The 21,420-nt window shown below is 50.2% G+C and overlaps 1 protein-coding gene across 2 annotated transcripts in view; it reads left to right on the top strand.

Annotated features, from left to right (window-relative positions):
• The first annotated feature begins 8,961 nt into the window (after window positions 1-8,961).
• Window positions 8,962-21,420, top strand: part of KIFAP3 (kinesin associated protein 3) — a 29,461-nt gene continuing 17,002 nt past the window's right edge. For both annotated transcript variants that reach the window (XM_068125006.2, XM_068125005.2), the window contains exons 1-9: window positions 8,962-11,477; window positions 16,479-16,610; window positions 16,769-16,923; window positions 17,601-17,656; window positions 18,271-18,412; window positions 18,519-18,618; window positions 18,864-18,988; window positions 19,129-19,227; window positions 20,609-20,787. In XM_068125006.2, the coding sequence (XP_067981107.2) occupies window positions 11,446-11,477; window positions 16,479-16,610; window positions 16,769-16,923; window positions 17,601-17,656; window positions 18,271-18,412; window positions 18,519-18,618; window positions 18,864-18,988; window positions 19,129-19,227; window positions 20,609-20,787 (1,020 nt within the window). In that variant the 5' untranslated portion in view covers window positions 8,962-11,445. The remainder of the gene's footprint in view (window positions 11,478-16,478; window positions 16,611-16,768; window positions 16,924-17,600; window positions 17,657-18,270; window positions 18,413-18,518; window positions 18,619-18,863; window positions 18,989-19,128; window positions 19,228-20,608; window positions 20,788-21,420) is intronic.

The raw sequence follows: 21,420 nt of genomic DNA, 5'->3' as shown, positions 1-21,420 counted from the left end.
TTTTGGGTAAGCCCTCTACCTGGGTTTACACTACCCCCCCCCCCCCCAGGCTTTCGCGAATGCGTTCCACTCTTCCCCCATTCAGTCCTTCGCACCATGCATTCCACACCTTTTATCCCACACCAAGCATTCCACACCACAAGTATTCCACACTACTGATTCACACACCTTTTGTTCTCACACACCTGTTGTGCTCACACACTACTTCTCTCACACACTACTTTCCATACACTTCAAACACAATTTCTTTTATTTTCATACAATTCCTCAAACACACAGCATCATCTAGCTAGCTGCTTTTCCCCTAAAACTCGTGCTTCCCCGTCATCCCATTAAACTAAGCACTCACATCGTCATTAACAACCATCTAAACTCTCTACGTCCCCTCTACAGTACAAAAGTCATTACTTAAATCTCATGTCTCTACAGTCATCTAATTTCCTAACAATAATTATCCGAGCCCTCCCTCGGCTAGCTTCGGTGCCCCATGGAGGTAACAATCGTGGGTCCCCCATGTGCATGTCACTGCCATCCCCCTAATCTAATGCTCATGGGCCCGAAATTGAGGAATGGTAAAACTACCACTCCTCCACGCAGGGTACACTATTTCCATTCGTCCAGTACACTCGAGCCTCTTTGTGCGGAAATACATCGCCATTACGGCTCGACCTCGAGAGGCCGAGCAATCCGTGCAGGTGGTTGGTCTACTGTAGGTTGGGTCCGTCTGGCATTTTCGATCCAGGGGAGGAGGCATGGATGGGCCGAGGTTCAGAGCTCCATCTCTGCGCGGGGCCTCGCGGTCCCACGCACGATGGTCCAACCGCCCACGGTTGGAGCACCGCACCCGCCAGGGGGCGCGGCTCCGAACTCTCCAACCTCCCCTTGAACCTTGCTGTTCGCCTTTACCGCCACGGCGCGGCACCAACCATACAGGGCGGGGGCCGGCACGAATCGTGCACATCGGTCTTTGTGACACGGTTGTGGCATCGATCCCCGCCGCACACAACTCACCGAGGGCTCACGTCGGCTATCCATCGCGCTAAACGCTACCCCGGTCTGTGTCGATGCTTGAGCCGCGTTCTCACCACACCTCGCGACCCACTCCGCACTCGCACACCGAGGCGTCCCAGCGCCTCCCATACACTCCATACATTTTGTTGCAGCACACTCTCCTCTCATGTCCGCTGCTGTGCATTCTCCCTCGCACACCGTACTCGCACCTGCACACCTAGGCGCACTCATACCTTCCACACAATCCGTTACACACTCTCTCGCTACGTACTCCGTAACGCCCACGGGTGTGCACTCTCCTGGTACACACCCAATCACATGCTCTGGTGTGCACTCCTGCACACTCTCTGTAACACCCTCTCCTGTTACACACTCTGTAACACACTCTTCTCCAACACACTCTTCCCACACACATGTGCATTCTCCCTCACACTCTGTAACACACTTTTCTCACACACACGTGCTCCAGTGCACACTTTTCTCACACACGCGCACCAGTCGCCCTCGCACACCGCACAATGGACCTTCCACGACCGCCCGGGTTTCGTCTCGATCCCAAGCGCGCCAAAACCCTTTTCCCGCCAAACACATTCGCGCCATTATATCTCACCTTGGGGGCCTTCTTTCCTGCCAGCAGCACCTGCAAACCTTTCATTTGGTTAGCAAGCCCGACATCACGGTGCAAACACAGACTTTGAGTGCATTCCATTTCCTTCTCCCGTGATTCATTTTCTAACTCTGCCGTCTCTACGGCCCCAATTTCAATCATTTATTTTATTTCTTCGACGACCACCAGCGCGCATAAAATTTTTCTGTCCAATTTGGCGGCCGTCGGCTTTTCTACACCCCATGTCGCGATTTATATCCCCTCGGTCAACTTGGCTGCGCTCTGCCCAAGCTCGCTCCCTACGCGTTCCTCACACCGCATTATCTCATTGCATCCCAATGCGACCTCCTCACTCAGCCCGCGCCTTATGTCCTCCCCCATTTCTTTTATTTCGTTCTTCATGTTATTATTTATCCCGCGAAGTTCATCCTTTTGGGCACCCATTGTCCCATTCATCTTTTCCATTTCTTCACCCTTCTTGACCATAAAGGCCATCATTTGTGTCATAAATAGGCCCATATCTCTTGGCGCCGCGGGCTCGGCTCTCGCCGCCACGTGCAAGGCGCCGCCATTTTCTACCCCTGCTGCCGGCCCCTCATCAATGTCCTCCTCTTCTCCCAACTCTTCCTGTGGGTCCTGGGCTATCGATTCTACCTCCTCATCTACCACATCTTCTACCCCCACCGGCATTCGACCGTCTTGACTAGCCATGGTACGAATTAAATTTGATCTTAATAGCTAAATTTCGGTCACTCGTAATTTGGAGCCAATTCGTCCAAAAAAAATTGGTTAGGGTTCCAAATCCCACTCCTGACACCTATTTTTACGGTTCTCCGCCACCCTTCTTCCCCTTACCAAGGGGGGATTAATCCCCTTGTTCTTTCTGGGCTTGACAGAACCGAGACTTGAAACGTCCCTTCCGGGCAAACGCAAAGTAGGGTTTCGGGACCAAGTCTCGCTCGAAACTAATTCCCTGCGCCGCCACGGAAGCGAGGAAGCAAGCCTCACACGAGCCACGTGTGGTTTGGTTACGCCGAGCAGATTGAGTACCACGTGGTCTGTGCAATTTAGGTAGTGGAACCCGATTCGAGCGGTTGTATTCGTACCACGCTTAGCCAATGGGGAAACCACAGGAACGATCGAATGGAAAAAGGAAGAACACAGGTTTAATTATTCCCACACGTATATACAGTGATCGGGACGCAGAGACACAGAGCAGCACTTAGTCAGTCTTATCTTATCCCCCGGACTTGGGCCCGTCACACTCACACAGGGAATTGCAGATGGATTGATATCCCAGCCAGGCGCGTCGATGTGGTTGTCCAGGAACGGCCCCGTCCGGCTCTCCACGGTCCCAGCACGTCCCGCGTAGATGGCAGCAGGTGGTGGAAGGAACCTCGTAGTGCGTCTCCCGAACAAAGGCAGCCGATGAGGTGGAACGGGAAATGCGGGTCTCTCAGCGCGGCTGGCGATTACACAGCCATTATCACTCGCGTGACTTAAAGCACTGTATATGGATCGGCGTCCAACTCAACCGAGCGTCGTTTTATAATAGCGCGTATTCCGGTTTATTCGCGTCTTTCTTCACCCGCGTATCTCTCACAGTTCTTGGACGCTCTCACTCCTGCTCATCAACGATTCCTCCGGGTTGGTCAGTGCGCGAGAGTTCTCCCTGGGCAGCAGTTCTCTCGGGGGCAAGTTATTTTGTTGCAAGTCCTCTCGGGGGCTTTGCGCAACGGGTTATATAGATGTGCCCCCGAACCTTCTCGAACCTTCTTACCACGCCCTGTGACACAGTGCTGCCGCCACCACCTCTGAGCCCTGATTGGCGGCTCGTACTTACCGTCAGCGCCTCTGCCGGCTCCTCATTCGGCTCCGCCCCGACCCTCCTAGGCCTGCCTCGTGTTAATTCGCCCAAAATGAACCAAAGTTAGCGCAAAGGGGCATGAGGCTAGGGAGGCTGGAAAGTCGGTAGCAGTAGGGCCTATTCTCCTGACTCTACTCAACGCAGAACTAACATAGGAAAAGGAATAAGCTCACAAATACTAAGAAATAACTACACTATCGCGAGGCTACATGTTGCTTGTGTGACTAATTATGATGGGGAAATTTTAACCTTTATTATACTCACTGTACAAACTCAAAACCGCAACAATACATATGATGGTACCATCATTCCCCCAATGGTCTCAAAGCAATGAACTCACGATATGCCCGCCAATCGTGAGTAGAAGGTAACATTTCCCAAAGTCCATGCACGAATCCCCACGCTGGTTGAAGCCTTGCAGAACGACGAGAACAGGCAGGTATCGGCATGATGGCGAATGAGGAGTTACGAGGTGAGAGGTCGATATGGGAATTGAACCGATAGGTAAGCCAACGGCAATCAACACGATGAGGTCGATATGGAAATCCCAATGGCAAAACAAGATGCACCAAGTGGACAGCCTCTTCTTCTTCGAGGACAAAATGGCATATAGCCTGTAATGTAGGTGCTTGATTTCTCTCCACCAATACCTCACACTTGGTGATAAAACATGAGATGCAGGTTTAATTGCACTCGCAATATATGATGATGTCGCGGACAATCCCTTTCCTGGGAAGCCTCAACTCATTCGTGACCAATATCAAAAAGGTCCGCTCCCAGCCTCGACACGATTCACGGCTGTATCTCTCTCCAGGCTGTGGCCGTCTCCATCTCCGTCATCGTCGTCGTCGTCTCCATCTCCGTCGTCGTCTCCATTGTCTCCATCGTCTACGTCTCCATCTCCGTCTCCATCGTTGTCTCCGTCGTCGTCTCCGTCTCTGTCATCTCCGTCTCTGTCGTCTCCGTCTCCATTGTTGTCTCCATCATCGTCTCCGTCTCTGTCATCTCGGTCTCTGTCGTCTCCATCTCCATTGTTGTCTCCGTCGTTGTCTCCGTCTCTGTCGTCTCCGTCTCTGTCGTATCCGTCTCTGTCGTCTCCGTCTCTGTCGTCTCCGTCTCTGTCGTCTGCGTCTCTGTCGTCTCCGTCTTTGTCGTCTCCGTCTCTGTCGTCTCCGTCTCTGTCGTCTCCGTCTCTGTCGTCTCCGTCTCTGTCGTCTCCGTCGTCTCCGTCTCTGTCGTCTCCGTCTCTGTCGTCTCCGTCTCCATCTCCGTCGTCTCCGTCTCCATCGTCTCCGTCTCTGTCGTCTCCTCCTCCTCCCCCACTTCCTCCCCTTCCACCTCCTCCCCTTCCACCTCCTCCCCTTCCACCTCCTCCCCTTCCACCTCCGCCCCTTCCACCTCCTCCTCCCGGTTCTTTGCCGCGTTTTTTTCCCCTCCACAAACTTATTTTTACCTTTTAATAAAGTCATCTCCATATCACACAAAAATCTTAACAACAATATTACCTGAAACTAAAAATCCTAACACTAACAGTATATAATAACAATAAAGGCAGAAGTGACGGATCCGTAACAATAAGTTACAGAACAAGTTTGAGAACTATTGTGATAAGTTTCATGAAACTTCAACTTTTTTAGACTGTTATACCCATTAGACCCTATTTAGACTCCTTTAGACTCATTAGACCCTTTAGAACGTATAACTACTATTAGAAGATACCCTTTAGAATGTTTATAGATATTTCGACCGCTTTCAACCTCTTAGAACCCTATAGACTCCTATGCACCGTTTGGACCACTTCAACCCTTTACACCTTTACACCCCTTCGATACCCTTGACCATTTAGGTGTGTAGACACGGTTGATGCCTTTACACGCACACCACACAAACGTCTACAGAAAGAGTCTACTGTAGTCCCCCTAAGACCGTCAGGAACGCCAATTCTACATGAGTAGACGCATAATATGGTTACAGCATCTGCTTTGCCTTTAACTTTAAGTTTAAGAGGCTGACGGTTCGAACCCCGCAGAGTCACGATATTCCTCCTCCTGGGTGTAGGAAGTTCTTTGTAAGAGAATTCACATTATCGATTGTGAATCTAAGAGATAAGTGGAATCCAAACTAAGCTACATTAAGTCGATAAGGCGATTGCAATATACTGGTATCAGTGTTTTGCTACCTCAGAGACATGCTGAATGGAGAAGGTGTATCAGACTCGGCAACGGTTGCTCGAGTGAGATGTGCATGGAAGAAGTTGCGGGAACTGAGTGGCGTGCTGATGAGGAGGAGAGTGTCGCTGAAGCTGAAGGGAAAGGTGTATGCTGCATGTGTGAGAAGTGTTATGATTTATGGGAGCGAAACATGTGTAATGAACGTAGAGCAGCAACGAAGGCTGGAAAGGGTGGAAATGCGAATGGTTCGATGGATGTGCGGAGTATCGTTGAGAGAGAGGAAGACAAATGATGAATTGCGAAAGATGATGGGAATATTGCCTGTGATTGATGCTGTGAAGAGGAACAGGTTGAGATGGTTTGGTCATGTGTTGAGGAAGGATGAAAGTGACTGGTTGAGAAGAGTGATGGAAGTTAATGTAGAAGGAAGTAGAGGACGGGGAAGACCGAGAAAGACTTGGCTAAAGATGGTGGAAGAAGAAATGCGGGCAAGGGGGTTAACAAGGAGAGATGCAGAAAATAGGGCAAAATGGAGAAGATTGTCATGGGGACCGCAAGGCTAACCCCCGCTCTAGCAGGGAAAATGGCCTTAAAATGCATGTTGTTGTTGTTGTAGTGTTTTGTTGACGCAGAGTCATGTGACCAGTTCCCGCATTCGAGGCGGTGTATGAGCGTCTAACAAACTCCTCCTATCAGGAAAATGGTTGAGCCGTTTTCCCTGTTTGACGACAGCGATTCAATCCCCGGCACTTCACGAGTGTATTAATAGCCGGCGAAGCCGGTGTTGTCAATGAACGCGTACGTATTATGTTGAAAACCTGATTATGCCTTGGCTTGAGAATTCCGAAGCGCAATGGAGGCCGCCATCTTGCGGATGCGGAAGTATGCATAACAAATTGAAAACGTTCAATGGGAGTTTCTTTCACCCGTCATTGTTTGATTCACAATCTTATGCACCTCCAATTTATTATTAAAATACTTTAAGACCAACCTCGGCCTGCACGGGCCTGGTTATCTTCAACGAAATGCGTCACCAAACACCGGACCCAATGAGTCGAGCATTTGAAAAAATATTTCTAAAATGAAATCACGCAATGGAGGCCGCCATCGACCGGATGCGGAAGTTTGCATAAAACAATTGCGAAAAAGTTCAATAGGAGTTTGTTTCACCTGTCGTTCTTTGATTCACAATCTAATGCACCTCTAATTTGTCATTAAAATACGTTAAGACCAACCTCATTATCTTCAACGAAAATCGTCACCAAACACCAGAACCAGAGATTCGAGCATTTGAAAAAATATTTTTTTTAAAGCTTATTACGCGTTTCGGACACTGAAAACGGCGTCAATATTCTAAAATTGACGAAGAAATATTTTTTAGAAATCTCGTGGCCGTCGGGGATAGTTTTTCACGGCCAGAAATATGGTATAAGTGGTTTACATATTTAGTTTAGAAATACGGATAGTTTTTCACGGCCGGAAATATCCGAAGTTGAGACAGAATTCACCGAATTAATCAAGAAGTAAATTTTATCAATTTTAATCTCATCCTGAATGCAAATTGTGTCATTTTAGGTCTGAATTTTCGAAATTTTGTGAGCTAACCAATCAGCGATCAGCTTAGGTCAGCCAATCAGCGCCTTCGACACAGGACATCTTACCAGGGCGTCGTCTGCGACGCCGGGAACGAGGTTGGTGCAAAACAACCGAATCACGCGTAAGCATATGCTGCTCGAAATAATTCTCATCATATGCTCAAATTTCCTAAGCTAAATCGTCATTGCTTTGGGCACTGTGAAACGTATCAAGTCACTCACTTACTGCACAGCGAAAAAGTACGAGCACTTGAACAACGTGTTTTTCGACTCGATTCTGCAAAACGCCATGTCACTCGGTCAAAGCAAAAACGAGGAACAATGTTTCGCCTCCATTCTTCATCGCCACACTGACCTATCAGATGTGGCATGAAGGACGACGTTTATGCTTAACCACGACATAAATGTACCCAAGTCTTGGGTACCCAAGCTAATTCGTGAGAAAGTGTCATGTGACTCCTGCTCATTCACCAGGTTACAATCTACACTGTTTCAATTACCAGTTTAAGTCTACACTTTAACTGTACACTGCTAAATTTCTCTAAAGCGTGTAAAGACCTTTGAGTGCTCGCACCAGCATATATGTGTTGTTGAGGATGTTCAAGAGTACTTACAGGTCACGATCAGCGTCTATCAGCTTCTTTTCGCGATAAAAAACAATGTTCTCACGAAACGTAATTGGAAAATAAACCACTCTGGGCCATTTTCGAAATTTTTCTCTTCTTTCGTGGTAGACCTGAAAAGCCGAATTAGGCTTCAATCCCATGCTCCCATGCTCAGTAGGTTTGTCTGATTTATGATGTTGTCCTGCACCTACCGGTATAAGCGGTTTACATAAAGAAAGAAAGCTCAGTTTGATTAACGACAGTCACACATTGCCGTTGAATCGGCGCTATCGTCTGATCTGTCGGCACTGATCTTACTGCAAGCTAACTTCTTCTGGTGGAGGAAGCCGCAGTGCCCGGAGAGAACCAGCCCTGACAGCGACTGAAGTTAGAAGACTACACACATACTGTGAAAACGTATGTTAAGCCCAGTTAAAATTTCTTAAAATAGGCCTTAAGCTAGCACATCGTATAGTTACTTCCTTAAGCTTCTTGTGATATTTATTGTATGCAGGTATTGGGGAGGACTGTCTGCTCTTCTCTTTTACCAAGTCTTACCAGATACGGTACCTACTACACCTACCTACTACCAACTACCTAACCTACTGATGCCATAGTGATGGGTAAAATAGTGGCAAGAGGCTTTGGCTTCGCCGGCTCATTGCGGCTTTGCAGTCGGGTACTCGTAGTAAACGTATTGGAATAAAGGTTTCCAGTACATTCCAGGGACATATCGCACACACTGCACATTCCTGCAAAATAACTGTGATCGGCACATGTGAAACTTGTCCGTTTCAGTGATCACAAATCGCCACAAGAGGTCAATGAGTAATCAGTTTGTATAACCAATGACAATGAGCAAGGGCTATGGTAATAAAACACCCATTCATGGGCCTTTAAAATATAAATAAAGACTAATGGAGACGTTTGAAGGGCCGGTAGAGAGAGACTGTCTATGCGAGCTCGATAAGTAGCGGTCAAGCCTGGAAGGGCCGGTAGAGGGAGCCAATAGCAGGGTAGGGGTCGAGCATGGAAGAGCCGGTAGAGGGAGCCTGTAGCAGGGTAGCGGCCGAGCCTGGAAGCGCCGGTAGAGGGAGCCTGTAGCAGGGTGGCGGCCGAGCCTGGCAGCACCGGGATAGGGAGCCTGTAGCAGGGTAGAGGTCGAGCCTGGCAGCGACGGGATAGGGAGCCTGTAGCAGGGTGGCGGCCGAGCCTGGCAGCACCGGGATAGGGAGCCTGTAGCAGGGTAGCGGCCGAGCCTGGAAGCGCCGGTAGAGGGAGCCTGTAGCAGGGTGGCGGCCGAGCCTGGCAGCACCGGGATAGGGAGCCTGTAGCAGGGTAGCGGTCGAGCCTGGCAGCACCGGGATAGGGAGCCTGTAGCAGGGTGGCGGCCGAGCCTGGCAGCACCGGTAGAGGGAGCCTGTGGCAGGGTAGCGGCCGAGCCTGGAAGCGCCGGTAGAGGGAGCCTGTAGCAGGGTGGCGGCCGAGCCTGGCAGCACCGGGATAGGGAGCCTGTAGCAGGGTAGAGGTCGAGCCTGGCAGCACCGGGATAGGGAGCCTGTAGCAGGGTGGCGGCCGAGCCTGGCAGCACCGGGATAGGGAGCCTGTAGCAGGGTGGCGGCCGAGCCTGGCAGCGACGGTAGAGGGAGCCTGTAGCAGGGTAGAGGTCGAGCCTGGCTGCGCCGGCAGTGGGGAGCCTGTAGCAGGATAGCGGCCGAGCCTAGCAGTGCCGGTAGAGGGAGCCTGTAGCAGGATAGCGGCCGAGCCTGGCAGCGCCGGTAGCGGGAGCCTGTAGCTGTAGCAGGGTAGCGGGCGAGCCTGGAAGAGCCGGTAGCGGGAGCCTGTAGCAGGGTAGCGGCCGAGCCTGGAAGTGCCGGGAGAGGGAGCCTGTAGCAGGGTAGCGGCCGAGCCTGGAAGAGCCGGTAGCGGGAGCCTGTAGCAGGGTGGCGGGCGAGCCTGGCAGCACCGGGAGAGGGAGCCTGTAGCAGGGTAGCGGTCGAGCCTGGCAGCGACGGTAGAGGGAGCCTGTAGCAGGGTGTCGGTCGAGCCTGGAAGATCCGGTTGAGGGAGCCCATAGCAAGGTCGCGGCCGAGCCTGGCAGCGCCGGTAGAGGGAGCCTGTAGCAGGGTAGCGGCCGAGCCTGGCAGCACCAGTAGCGGGAGCCTGTAGCTGTAGCAGGGTAGCGGTCGAGCCTGGCAGCACTGGGAGAGGGAGCCTGTAGCAGGGTAGCGGCCGAGCCTGGCAGCGCCGGTAGCGCGAGCCTGTAGCAGGGTAGCGGCCGAGCCTGGTGGCGCCGGCAGAGGGAGCCTGTAGCAGGAAAGCGGCTGAGCCTAGCAGCGTCGGTAGAGGGAGCCTATAGCAGGATAGCGGCCGAGCCTGGCAGCGCCGGTAGAGGGAGTCTGTAGCAGGATAGAGGTCGAGCCTGGCAGCGCCGGGAGAGGGAGCCTGTAGCAGGGTAGCGGCTGAGCCTGGAAGAGCCGGTAGCGGGAGCCTGTAGCAGGGTAGCGGCCGAGCCTGGCAGCGCCGGGAGAGGGAGCCTGTAGCAGGGTAGCGGTCGAGCCTGGCAGCGACGGTAGCGGGAGCCTGTAGCAGGGTGTCTGTCGAGCCTGGAAGAGCTGGTAGAGGGAGCCCATAGCAGGGTAGCGGCCGAGCCTGGCAGCACCGGTAGCGCGAGCCTGTAGCAGGGTAGCGGCCGAGCCTGGCGGTGCCGGCAGAGGGAGCCTGTAGCAGGATAGCGGCCAAGCCTAGCAGCGCCGGTAGAGGGAGCCTGTAGCAGGATAGCGGCCGAGCCTGGCAGCGCCGGTAGAGGGAGCCTGTCGTAGGATAGCGGCCAAGCCTGGCGGCGCCGGCAGAGGGAGCCCATAGCAGGGTAGCGGCTGAGCCTGGCAGCGCCGGTAGAGGGAGCCTGTAGCAGGATAGTGGCCGAGCCTGGCAGCGCCGGTCGAGGGAGCCTGTAGCAGGATAGCGGTCGAGCCTGGAAGAGCCGGTAGAGGGAGCCTGTAGCAGGGTAGCGGCCGAGCCTGGCAGCGCCGGTAGAGGGAGCCTGTAGCAGGGTAGCGGCCGAGCCTGGCAGCACCAGTAGCGGGAGCCTGTAGCAGGGTAGCGGCCGAGCCTGGCAGCGCCGGTAGAGGGAGCCTGTAGCAGGGTGGCGGCCGAGCCTGGCAGCGCCAGTAGCGGGAGCCTGTAGAAGGGTAGCGGCCGAGCCTGGAAGATCCGGTAGAGGGAGCCTGTAGCAGGGTAGCGGCCGAGCCTGGCAGCACCAGTAGCGGGAGCCTGTAGCAGGGTAGCGGCCGAGCCTGGCAGCGCCGGTAGAGGGAGCCTGTAGCAGGGTGGCGGCCGAGCCTGGCAGCGCCAGTAGCGGGAGCCTGTAGCAGGGTAGCGGCCGAGCCTGGAAGATCCGGTAGTGGGAGCCTGTAGCAGGGTAGCGGCCGAGCCTTGCGGCGCCGGCAGGGGGAGCCCGTCGATGCGAGATAAGTAGCGGCCGAGCGTGGAAGAGCCGGTAGGGGGAGCCCGTGTATGGGAAGCGGCCGAGCCTGGAAGAGCCGGCGGAGGGAGCCTGGAGAGAACCCCTTGTGCTCGGCTTCTCACTATGCAGGCCGAGGAAGCGAAATTCCTGAAACGGTGAGGGAAGTCAAATTAACAAAGAGTGTAAGCGTCCGGATTTTGTCCGCTGTTTATCTCCCCTCAGAGTTTATACAATAATAATGTGGAGGAACATGTGGAGCCCTCCCTCTTCGTGATGTCTTCCGAACGGATGTTCCGTACACTCGCCCGGGTGGGATGCGCACAACGAGGGGTGGGAGCTCGACGTATACTCGGGAATGGGGTTGGGGGGGAGGTGATGCATTCTGGGGGTTGAGGGGAGGTGATGGATTCTGGGGGTTGGGGGAGGTGATGGATTCTGGGTGTTGGGGGAGGTGGTGGATTCTGGGGGTTGGGGGAGTTGATGGATTCTGGGGGTTGAGGGGAGGTGATGGATTCTGGGGGTTGGGGGAGGTGATGGATTCTGGGGGTTGGGGGAGGTGGTGGATTCTGGGGGTTGGGGGAGTGATCGATTCTGGGGGTTGAGTGGGTGATGAATTCTGGGTGTACGGGGGAGTGATGAATCTGGGGGTTGGAGGGAGTGATGGATTCTGGGGGTTGGATGGAGTGATTAATTCTGGGTGTACCGGGGAGTGATGGATTAAAGGTGTAGGGGGTAGTGATTGATTCTGGGTGTATGGGGGAGTGATGGATTAAAGGCGTAGGGGGGAGTGATTGATTCTGGGTGTATGGGGGAGTGATGGATTAAAGGCGTAGGGGGGAGTGATTGATTCTGGGTGTATGGGGGAGTGATGGATTAAAGGCGTAGGGGGGAGTGATTGATTCTGGGTGTACCGGGGAGTGATGGATTAAAGGTGTAGGGGGGAGTGATTGATTCTGGGTGTATGGGGGAGTGATGGATTAAAGGCGTAGGGGGGAGTGATTGATTCTGGGTGTACCGGGGAGTGATGGATTAAAGGCGTAGGGGGGAGTGATTGATTCTGGGTGTACCGGGGAGTGATGGATTAAAGGCGTAGGGGGGAGTGATTGATTCTGGGTGTATGGGGGAGTGATGGATTAAAGGCGTAGGGGGGAGTGATTGATTCTGGGTGTACCGGGGAGTGATGGATTAAAGGTGTAGGGGGGAGTGATTGATTCTGGGTGTATGGGGGAGTGATGGATTAAAGGTGTAGGGGGGAGTGATTGATTCTGGGTGTACCGGGGAGTGATGGATTAAAGGTGTAGGGGGGAGTGATTGATTCTGGGTGTATGGGGGAGTGATGGATTAAACGTGTAGGGGGGAGTGATTGATTCTGGGTGTACCGGGGAGTGATGGATTAAAGGTGAAGGGGGGAGTGATTGATTCTGGGTGTATGGGCGAGTGATGAATTAAAGGTGTAGGGGGGAGTGATTGATTCTGGGTGTATGGGGGAGTGATGGATTAAAGGCGTAGGGGGGAGTGATTGATTCTGGGTGTATGGGGGAGTGATGGATTAAAGGCGTAGGGGGGAGTGATTGATTCTGGGTGTATGGGGGAGTGATGGATTAAAGGTGTAGGGGGGAGTGATTGATTCTGGGTGTATGGGGGAGTGATGGATTAAAGGCATAGGGGGGAGTGATTGATTCTGGGTGTATGGGGAGTGATGGATTAAAGGCGTAGGGGGGAGTGATTGATTCTGGGTGTACCGGGGAGTGATGAATTAAAGGTGTAGGGGGGAGTGATTGATTCTGGGTGTATGGGGGAGTGATGGATTAAAGGCGGAGGGGGGAGTGATTGATTCTGGGTGTATGGGGGAGTGATGGATTAAAGGTGTAGGGGGGAGTGATTGATTCTGGGTGTATGGGGGAGTGATGGATTAAAGGCGTAGGGGGGAGTGATTGATTCTGGGTGTACCAGGGAGTGATGAATTAAAGGTGTAGGGGGGAGTGATTGATTCTGGGTGTATGGGGGAGTGATGGATTAAAGGCGTAGGGGGGAGTGATTGATTCTGGGGGTTGGAGGGAGTGATGGATTCTGGGGGTTGGATGGAGTGATTAATTCTGGGTGCACCTGGGAGTGATGGATTAAAGTGAAGGGGGGAGTGATTTATTCTGGGTGTATGGGGCAGTGATGGATTAAAGGCGTAGGGGGGAGTGATGGATTAAAGGCGTAGGGTGGAGTGATGGATTAAAGGCGTAGGGGGAGTGATTGATTCTGGGGGTTGGAGGGAGTGATTGATTCTGGGGGTTGGAGGGAGTGATGGATTCTGGGGGTTGGATGGAGTGATTAATTCTGGGTGCACCGGGGAGTAATGGATTAAAGTGAAAGGGGGAGTGATTGATTCTGGGTGTATGGGGGAGTGATGGATTAAAAGTGTAGGGGGGAGTGATGGATTCTGGGGGTTGAATGGAGTGATTAATTCTGGGTGCACCGGGGAGTGATGGATTAAAGGCGTAGGGAGGAGTGATTGATTCTGGGGGTTGGAGGGAGTGATGAATTCTGGGTGTACGGGGGAGTGATGAATCTGGGGGTTGGAGGGAGTGATGGATTCTGGGGGTTGGATGGAGTGATTAATTCTGGGTGTACCGGGGAGTGATGGATTAAAGGTGTAGGGGGGAGTGATTGATTCTGGGTGTATGGGGGAGTGATGGATTAAAGGCGTAGGGGGGAGTGATTGATTCTGGGGGTTTGAGGGAGTGCTGGATTCTGGGGGTTGGAGGGAGTGCTGGATTCTGGGGGTTGGATGGAGTGATTAATTCTGGGTGTACCGGGGAGTGATGGATTCTGGGTGTATGGGGGAGTGATGGATTAAATGTGTAGGGGGGAGTGATTGATGCTGGGGGTTGGGGGAGGTGATGGTTTCTGGGGGTTGGGGGAGGTGATGGATTCTGGGGGTTGGGGGAGTGATCGATTCTGGGGGTTGAGTGGGTGATGAATTCTGGGTGTACGGGGGAGTGATGGATTCTGGGGGTTGGAGGGAGTGATGGATTCTGGGGGTTGGATGGAGTGATTAATTCTGGGTGTACCGGGGAGTGATGGATTAAAGGTGTAGGGGGGAGTGATTGATTCTGGGTGTATGGGGGAGTGATGGATTAAAGGCGTAGGGTGGAGTGATGGATTAAAGGCGTAGGGGGGAGTGATGGATTAAAGGCATGGGGGGAGTGATTGATTCTGGGGGTTGGAGGGAGTGATGGATTCTGGGCGTTGGATGGAGTGATTAATTCTGGGTGCACCGGGGAGTGATGGATTAAAGTGAAGGGGGGAGTGATTGATTCTGGGTGTATGGGGCAGTGATGGATTAAAGGCGTAGGGGGGAGTGATGGATTAAAGGCGTATGGGGGAGTGATGGATTAAAGGCATAGGGGGGAGTGATTGATTCTGGGGGTTGGAGGGAGTGATGGATTCTGGGCGTTGGATGGAGTGATTAATTCTGGGTGCATCGGGGAGTGATGGATTAAAGTGAAGGGGGGAGTGATTGATTCTGGGTGTATGGGGCAGTGATGAATTAAAGGCGTAGGGGGGAGTGATGGATTAAAGGTGTATGGGGGAGTGATGGTTAAAAGGCATAGGGGGGAGTGATTGATTCTGGGGGTTGGAGGGAGTGATGGATTCTGGGGGTTGGATGGAGTGATTAATTCTGGGTGCACCGGGGAGTGATTGATTCTGGGTGTATGGGGGAGTGATGGATTAAAGGCGTAGGGGGGAGTGATTGATTCTGGGGGTTGGACGGAGTGATGGATTCTGGGGGTTGAATTGAGTGATTAATTCTGGGTGCACCGGGGAGTGATGGATTAAAGTGAAGGGGGGAGTGATTGATTCTGGGTGTATGGGGCAGTGATGGATTAAAGGCGTAGGGGGGAGTGATGGATTAAAGGCGTATGGGGGAGTGATGGATTAAAGGCATAGGGGGGAGTGATTGATTCTGGGGGTTGGAGGGAGTGATGGATTCTGGGCGTTGGATGGAGTGATTAATTCTGGGTGCACCGGGGAGTGATGGATTAAAGTGAAGGGGGGAGTGATTGATTCTGGGTGTATGGGGCAGTGATGGATTAAAGGCGTAGGGGGGAGTGATGGATTAAAGGTGTATGGGGGAGTGATGGTTAAAAGGCATAGGGGGGAGTGATTGATTCTGGGGGTTGGAGGGAGTGATGGATTCTGGGGGTTGGATGGAGTGATTAATTCTGGGTGCACCGGGGAGTGATGGATTAAAGTGAAGGGGGGAGTGATTGATTCTGGGTGTATGGGGAAGTGATGGATTAAAGGCGTAGGGGGGAGTGATTGATTCTGGGGGTTGGACGGAGTGATGGATTCTGGAGGTTGAATGGAGTGATTAATTCTGGGTGCACCGGGGAGTGATGGATTAAAGGCGTAGGGAGGAGTGATTGATTCTGGGGGTTGGAGGGAGTGATGAATTCTGGGTGTACGGGGCAGTGATGAATCTGGGGGTTGGAGGGAGTGATGGATTCTGGGGGTTGGATGGAGTGATTAATTCTGGGTGTACTGGGGAGTGATGGATTAAAGGCGTAGGGGGGAGTGATTGATTCTGGGGGTTGGAGGGAGTGATTGATTCTTGGGGTTGGAGGGAGTGTTGGATTCTGGGGGTTGGAGGGAGTGATGAATTCTGGGTGTACGGGGCAGTGATGAATCTGGGGGTTGGAGGGAGTGATGGATTCTGGGGGTTGGATGGAGTGATTAATTCTGGGTGTACTGGGGAGTGATGGATTAAAGGCGTAGGGGGGAGTGATTGATTCTGGGGGTTGGAGGGAGTGTTGGATTCTGGGGGTTGGATGGAGTGATTAATTCTGGGTGTACCGGGGAGTGATGGATTAAAGGTGTAGGGGGGAGTGATTGATTCTGGGGGTTGTGTGGTGATGCTTATTGGGGGATGGGTGGGGGGGTAATCCCTACTGGTTGATGAGGGAAGGAAGTTGGTGTATTATGCATACAGAGGGGTGGGTGTGTGATATACACCATGGTGGTGGTCATGGGTATGTGGGTATATGATTCCACACCAGGGTGGTAGTGTTGGTGGTGGTTGTCTGATATACAGTTCCTTTGTTGTGTTTTGTTTGGTGTGTTGCGTTAGATGCAGCATGTCAGGTGTTAGAGTGTCTATGCAGGAGGGTCAAAGGTGGGAACATCGATGTGCATCCAACCGAGAAGGCGCTGATTGTGCATTATGAGGTTGAAGCAACCATCCTGGGGGAGCTTGGAGACCCAGTGCTTGGCGAGCGGAAGGAATGCCAGAAGGTGTACGTACATACACATACACATACATGTATGAAGGACTGTTCAATCATGTATGCTTCTTTTGCCCCAAAGAACGGACCTTGTACACACAAACAACCACACCCTAACAAATTGGATGTACGTTTAATAAATAACCCCTCGTACATCCCTGTTCCTCAAGGATTCGGCTAAAGAGCCTGAATGCAAACACGGACGTGGCATCCCTCGCGGTCAAAGTGGTGGAGGAATGTCGACTCATTCCCCCCACCAAGCTCGCCGAGGTTGAGCAGCTGCTGTACTACCTACAGAACCGTCGAGAGGTACCCGCAACCAAAGGTGAGATACACCTCACCTGGAAATTCGAAATGCTTCATCAACCCTCACGCATTGCAGTCACTCTTGCAAGTCTATGGTTTTGTGCTCTTTGTGAACTATTTGGACTAGCAACGGTACCCGCCCCATGGGCGGGGCTTCAATTGGGAGGCCCAAATGAAAAGGTAAAATATCAGAAATTGAAGGCTTTTTTATTTTAAACGATTCATATAAACATCCGTTGAATCATATCACACGCAAATCATCAAAATCTAAACAGTATTTGTAGAATTTCAATAAATGTCACATCACTGTTCATTTCGGTAAATATTATTCCATCGTGTTTGGAAAAACTAGAAAATTGGGAAAAAAAATTTGGAAAAACAATATAGCCTATTTTACTCCAGGAGGTCCCAGGATTCCCCACCCAAAATATCGTTGCGATCGGTTGAGCCGTTTTTGCGGTACCTGGGGACAGACAGACAGACAGACAGACAGACAGACATTTGGTGAATTATAGTGAGATGTTCTACGTTAAGCATGTCAGAAATCTACAACAAATCGGGACAATTCACAAAATAGTTTCGTTATTTGGTTGGCCTTTATATATTTTTGCTTGCTTTGTGGAACCTTTCTTACCTGTACCTGCATTACGGGTCTTACCTGTACCTGCATTGTGTTTTTATCCGTTTCCCTTTCAGAAAAAGAAAAAATTCCAATGAAGCCAAAGGTCCCTCAAGCTTGTGAGGGCCTCGAGGTGGGTTGTCTCTCCAGCCGCAATGGTTCTTTAAAATTGAGCAGCACGTGACTTCTGGTTGCATGCATTGTTGCTAAGGAACGCACACGTGCTGCTGATGCAGTTCCCCCTGTAGACTTGCAGTGTGATGTTTAACGTCCACCATGCCGGCAGATGGATCCACGGCTTAACTTCCACCGATTGGAACGAATGGTGTACTCATTGATGCAGCACCCTGCCTGTGAAGCAACAATTTAAGTTTATAAATTGATCAGGAATCTAAACCAGTTTGGACCACTGAAAGGTAGGTGCGCTACCTCTGCACCATCCTGTCAGGGCTCCAGGCACCAACTGTACATGTAGTTTGTTTTATTCTTTGCAGTTCTGTTGCTGATATTTAAATATAGTGCCAATATACCAATATATACCAATATATACCAATATATACCAATATATACCAATATACCAATATATACCAATATATACCAATATGCCAATATATACCAATATACCAATATATACCAGTATATACCAATATATACCAATATATACCAATATATACCAATATATAGTGCCCAATTTGTGAGTTTGAGCGACTATTCTTGTTTTTGATGAGGGAAGTGGATTTCGCACAGATTGACGAGGTAGCCAACTTGAATGACCTCGAGGAGTATGTTGAGTTTCTGTACGAGGACATTCCGGAGAAGGTCAGAGGCTCTGCCCTCATCCTTCAGCTGGCGAGGAACCCGGACAACTTGGAGGAACTTCTGCAAAACGGTTTGTACATATTCACAACTCACCTTGTGCAGTGGCCTTCCTGATTGGCTATAGGGTTTGAGAGGGTGAACAACAACCAGAGCGCAGGTTCCTCACTCCCACACAGAAACGGCACTGGGGGCTCTGGCGCGCGTGCTTCGGGAGGACTGCAAGAAGAGTTTAGACTTGGCCACCAATATAATCTACATCTTCTTCTGTTTCTCCAGGTGAAACTGACATGTAAAGTTACCCCTCCTTTAGTTACAGTGCATTATTTCATCATGTGCCATGGGTTTCAAGTGGGGGCTCTTTTGATTCCTTTATGCTGAGGTCCACAACCGGCAAAATATCTCGTTTCAGAAACTTTGTCTTCTTGATTAACTAGGTTAATGGTGGAGCTTTGCATGAATTGCAGTCTGTGAAAGCTGATAATGCGAGGGTAAAATGATCATCTCTGATTGTCCTTTAACAGCTTTTCTCAGTTCCACGGTCTTGTGACCCATTACAAGATTGGTGCCCTATGCATGAGCATCATCGAGCATGAACTCAAGCGCTTTGACTCGTGGAGTGAGGAGCTGAATAAGAAGCGCAAGGCCGATATCCTTTGTTTCGGTCTAGTACTGGGTGTTGTGTGTTCTTCAAGATCAACCAATGGCAACATTGTCTTTTGCGGTAAGGTTATTTTGCAACTTTCAGACATCATTTAGTTGAGTGTCAGGACCTTGACCACCTTGCACCAGAAGAAGAACCAGAAATCGAAGGGTTGAGGAAAGATTATGAAAAAAACGTGAAGAAGTACCAGGGCCTCATCACTAAGCAGGAGCAGTTGCTAAGAGGTGGGTTACATTTGTGTTGTTACCTCCACCACCAAAGGTGGATGGAGGTTATGTTTTCACCCCTGTCTGTCTGTTTGTTACTTAGCCAAAAAATGTTTTTGGACAAGTATGTTGATCACTCTGGTTTGTGTGTTTGTTTGTTTGTGTGTGTGTTTGTTTGTTTGTGTGTGTGTTTTTGTCTTTTAGCTCACTTATACTTGCCTACAGGTCGCAATTTTAATCCAATCTTCACGAAACTCCACCAAATGGTAGAGTTTGTGCTCCGACAAAATCGTATATATTTTTGAGGTCAAAAGGCGAAAGGTCAACCACTTTTTTCAGATTTCTAAAATCCTCAATTTTCATCCGATCGACTTGAAATTTGAATAGGATTTACATATCAGCGAACTGAATTCAACCAACAACTATTTTAAAGATCAGAATAGGCCAAAATGTCAACATAGGCCAAAGGTCAACAACAATTTCAAATTTCTGAAATCCTCAATTTTCATCCAATTGACTTGGAATTTGAATGGAATTTTCATTTCAGCGAACTGAATTCAACCACCAACTATTTTTGAGATCAGAATAGGCCAAAATGTCAACATAGGCCAAAGGTCAACAACCATTTCAAATATCGAAAATACTCAATTTTCATCTGATTGACTTGAAAACTGAATAGGATTTGCATATCAAATTACTGAAACCAACCACAAATTATTTTTCAGGTCAAAAGGATGCTCTACTGAGTGCCATTCTACTTTGTTCTGTTTTGCCAAGTGTTGCTCTATGAATGATTTTTCATTTGTCTGTTTGTGAACAAGATATCTCCAAAAGTTGTGGACTGATTCAGACGAAATTTGGCAGATAGGTAGTGTATGTGACATGGATGAAATGATTAGATTTTGGTGAAGATTCGGATCCGGCTAGTATAATTTTTTAAGTGATTCTTCACCATTGGGAGTGGGGCCAAAAATATATATAGCAGGATATCTCAAAACGTTGTGGACGGATTTGGACTAATCGATTCGATTTTGGTGCAGATCTGAATATGGATTTGGATATGAGAATTATTAAATTTTGAGTGATTCTTCACCATTGAGTGATAGCGCTAAAACCGATACATAGCACGATATCTCAAAAAGTTATGGACGGATTTGGATGAAACTTGGTGGACCGATTGGGTGTGTGACAAGAACATGCCGGTTCGATTTTGGTTCAGGTCCAAATCCAGATCCGGCCTATCATTGGGATACAAAAAAACTGTTCAGCCTGGTTATGTTATGTCATGTCATGTGATGGAATAAGAGGAGACACACGAAGGATGAATGCCAAGCATGGGAGGGATTGTGTGTCTGAAATATGGTGTGACATGCTTCTAACATGTATGTGTGCTGAGCAGTGGGATTCTACTTGCTGCTAAATCTGGCCGAGGACACTCGCACAGAACTGAAGATGCGGAACAAGAACGTTGTGCATCTATTAGTTCGCACAATGGACAGAGACAACCCAGAGTTGCTCGTCCTGGTCGTGTCTTTCCTCAAGAAGCTGAGCATTTTTATGGAAAACAAGAATGACATGGTGAGGCTTGTGATGCAAGAAATCGAATTTGCTATGTTCTGCTGGATACGTTGTACACGTGGTATCTCATATATATTTTTATGAAAATTTAAAATCCCGATTTTATATATTTTATTTGTATATATATATCTATATATCTATATATATATATATATATATATATATATATATATAATACATATATCATGCTAAAATATGCAGTTTGGTGTCTTTCTGATCACGATACATTCGTTCATTACTCATCTCCGATCTCAACCAAAACTTGGCAGGGGGAACTCGGTCACACAAATTTCTTCCACAGAGAATTCTTGCACAGAAATCTGCTCTCTCTTATGCACAGGTTCACCCCGTCTCCGTCTTCAGGTATCCCACCCTTCTGCCTGCCCATGATACACTGAATCCTGTGGTGAGGCAGTTGCTCTGAGACAACTTACCTTCTCATCCTGGAAGGCAAATCTGACTGAATGCAATCTCAGTGCATTCAAAAATGTCCACAGCAAGTGTGTGTCCACTCTCAGGAAAGCCAGAAAATAACATCTGTCCAACCTTAAGAATGAACTTTCAAACTCGTCTCCCTCCTCTAAAACCTGATGACACCTTGTTAAGTCCATCTCCGGAGTATGCTCCCCTTCC

This window comes from Myxine glutinosa, chromosome 8, assembly GCF_964187855.1.
Source record: "Myxine glutinosa chromosome 8, kmMyxGlut1.1, whole genome shotgun sequence".
NCBI lineage: Eukaryota > Metazoa > Chordata > Myxini > Myxiniformes > Myxinidae > Myxine > Myxine glutinosa.
The sequence above is the reverse complement of the archived record's forward strand: the minus strand, read 5'-3'. Positions and strand labels throughout refer to the sequence as shown.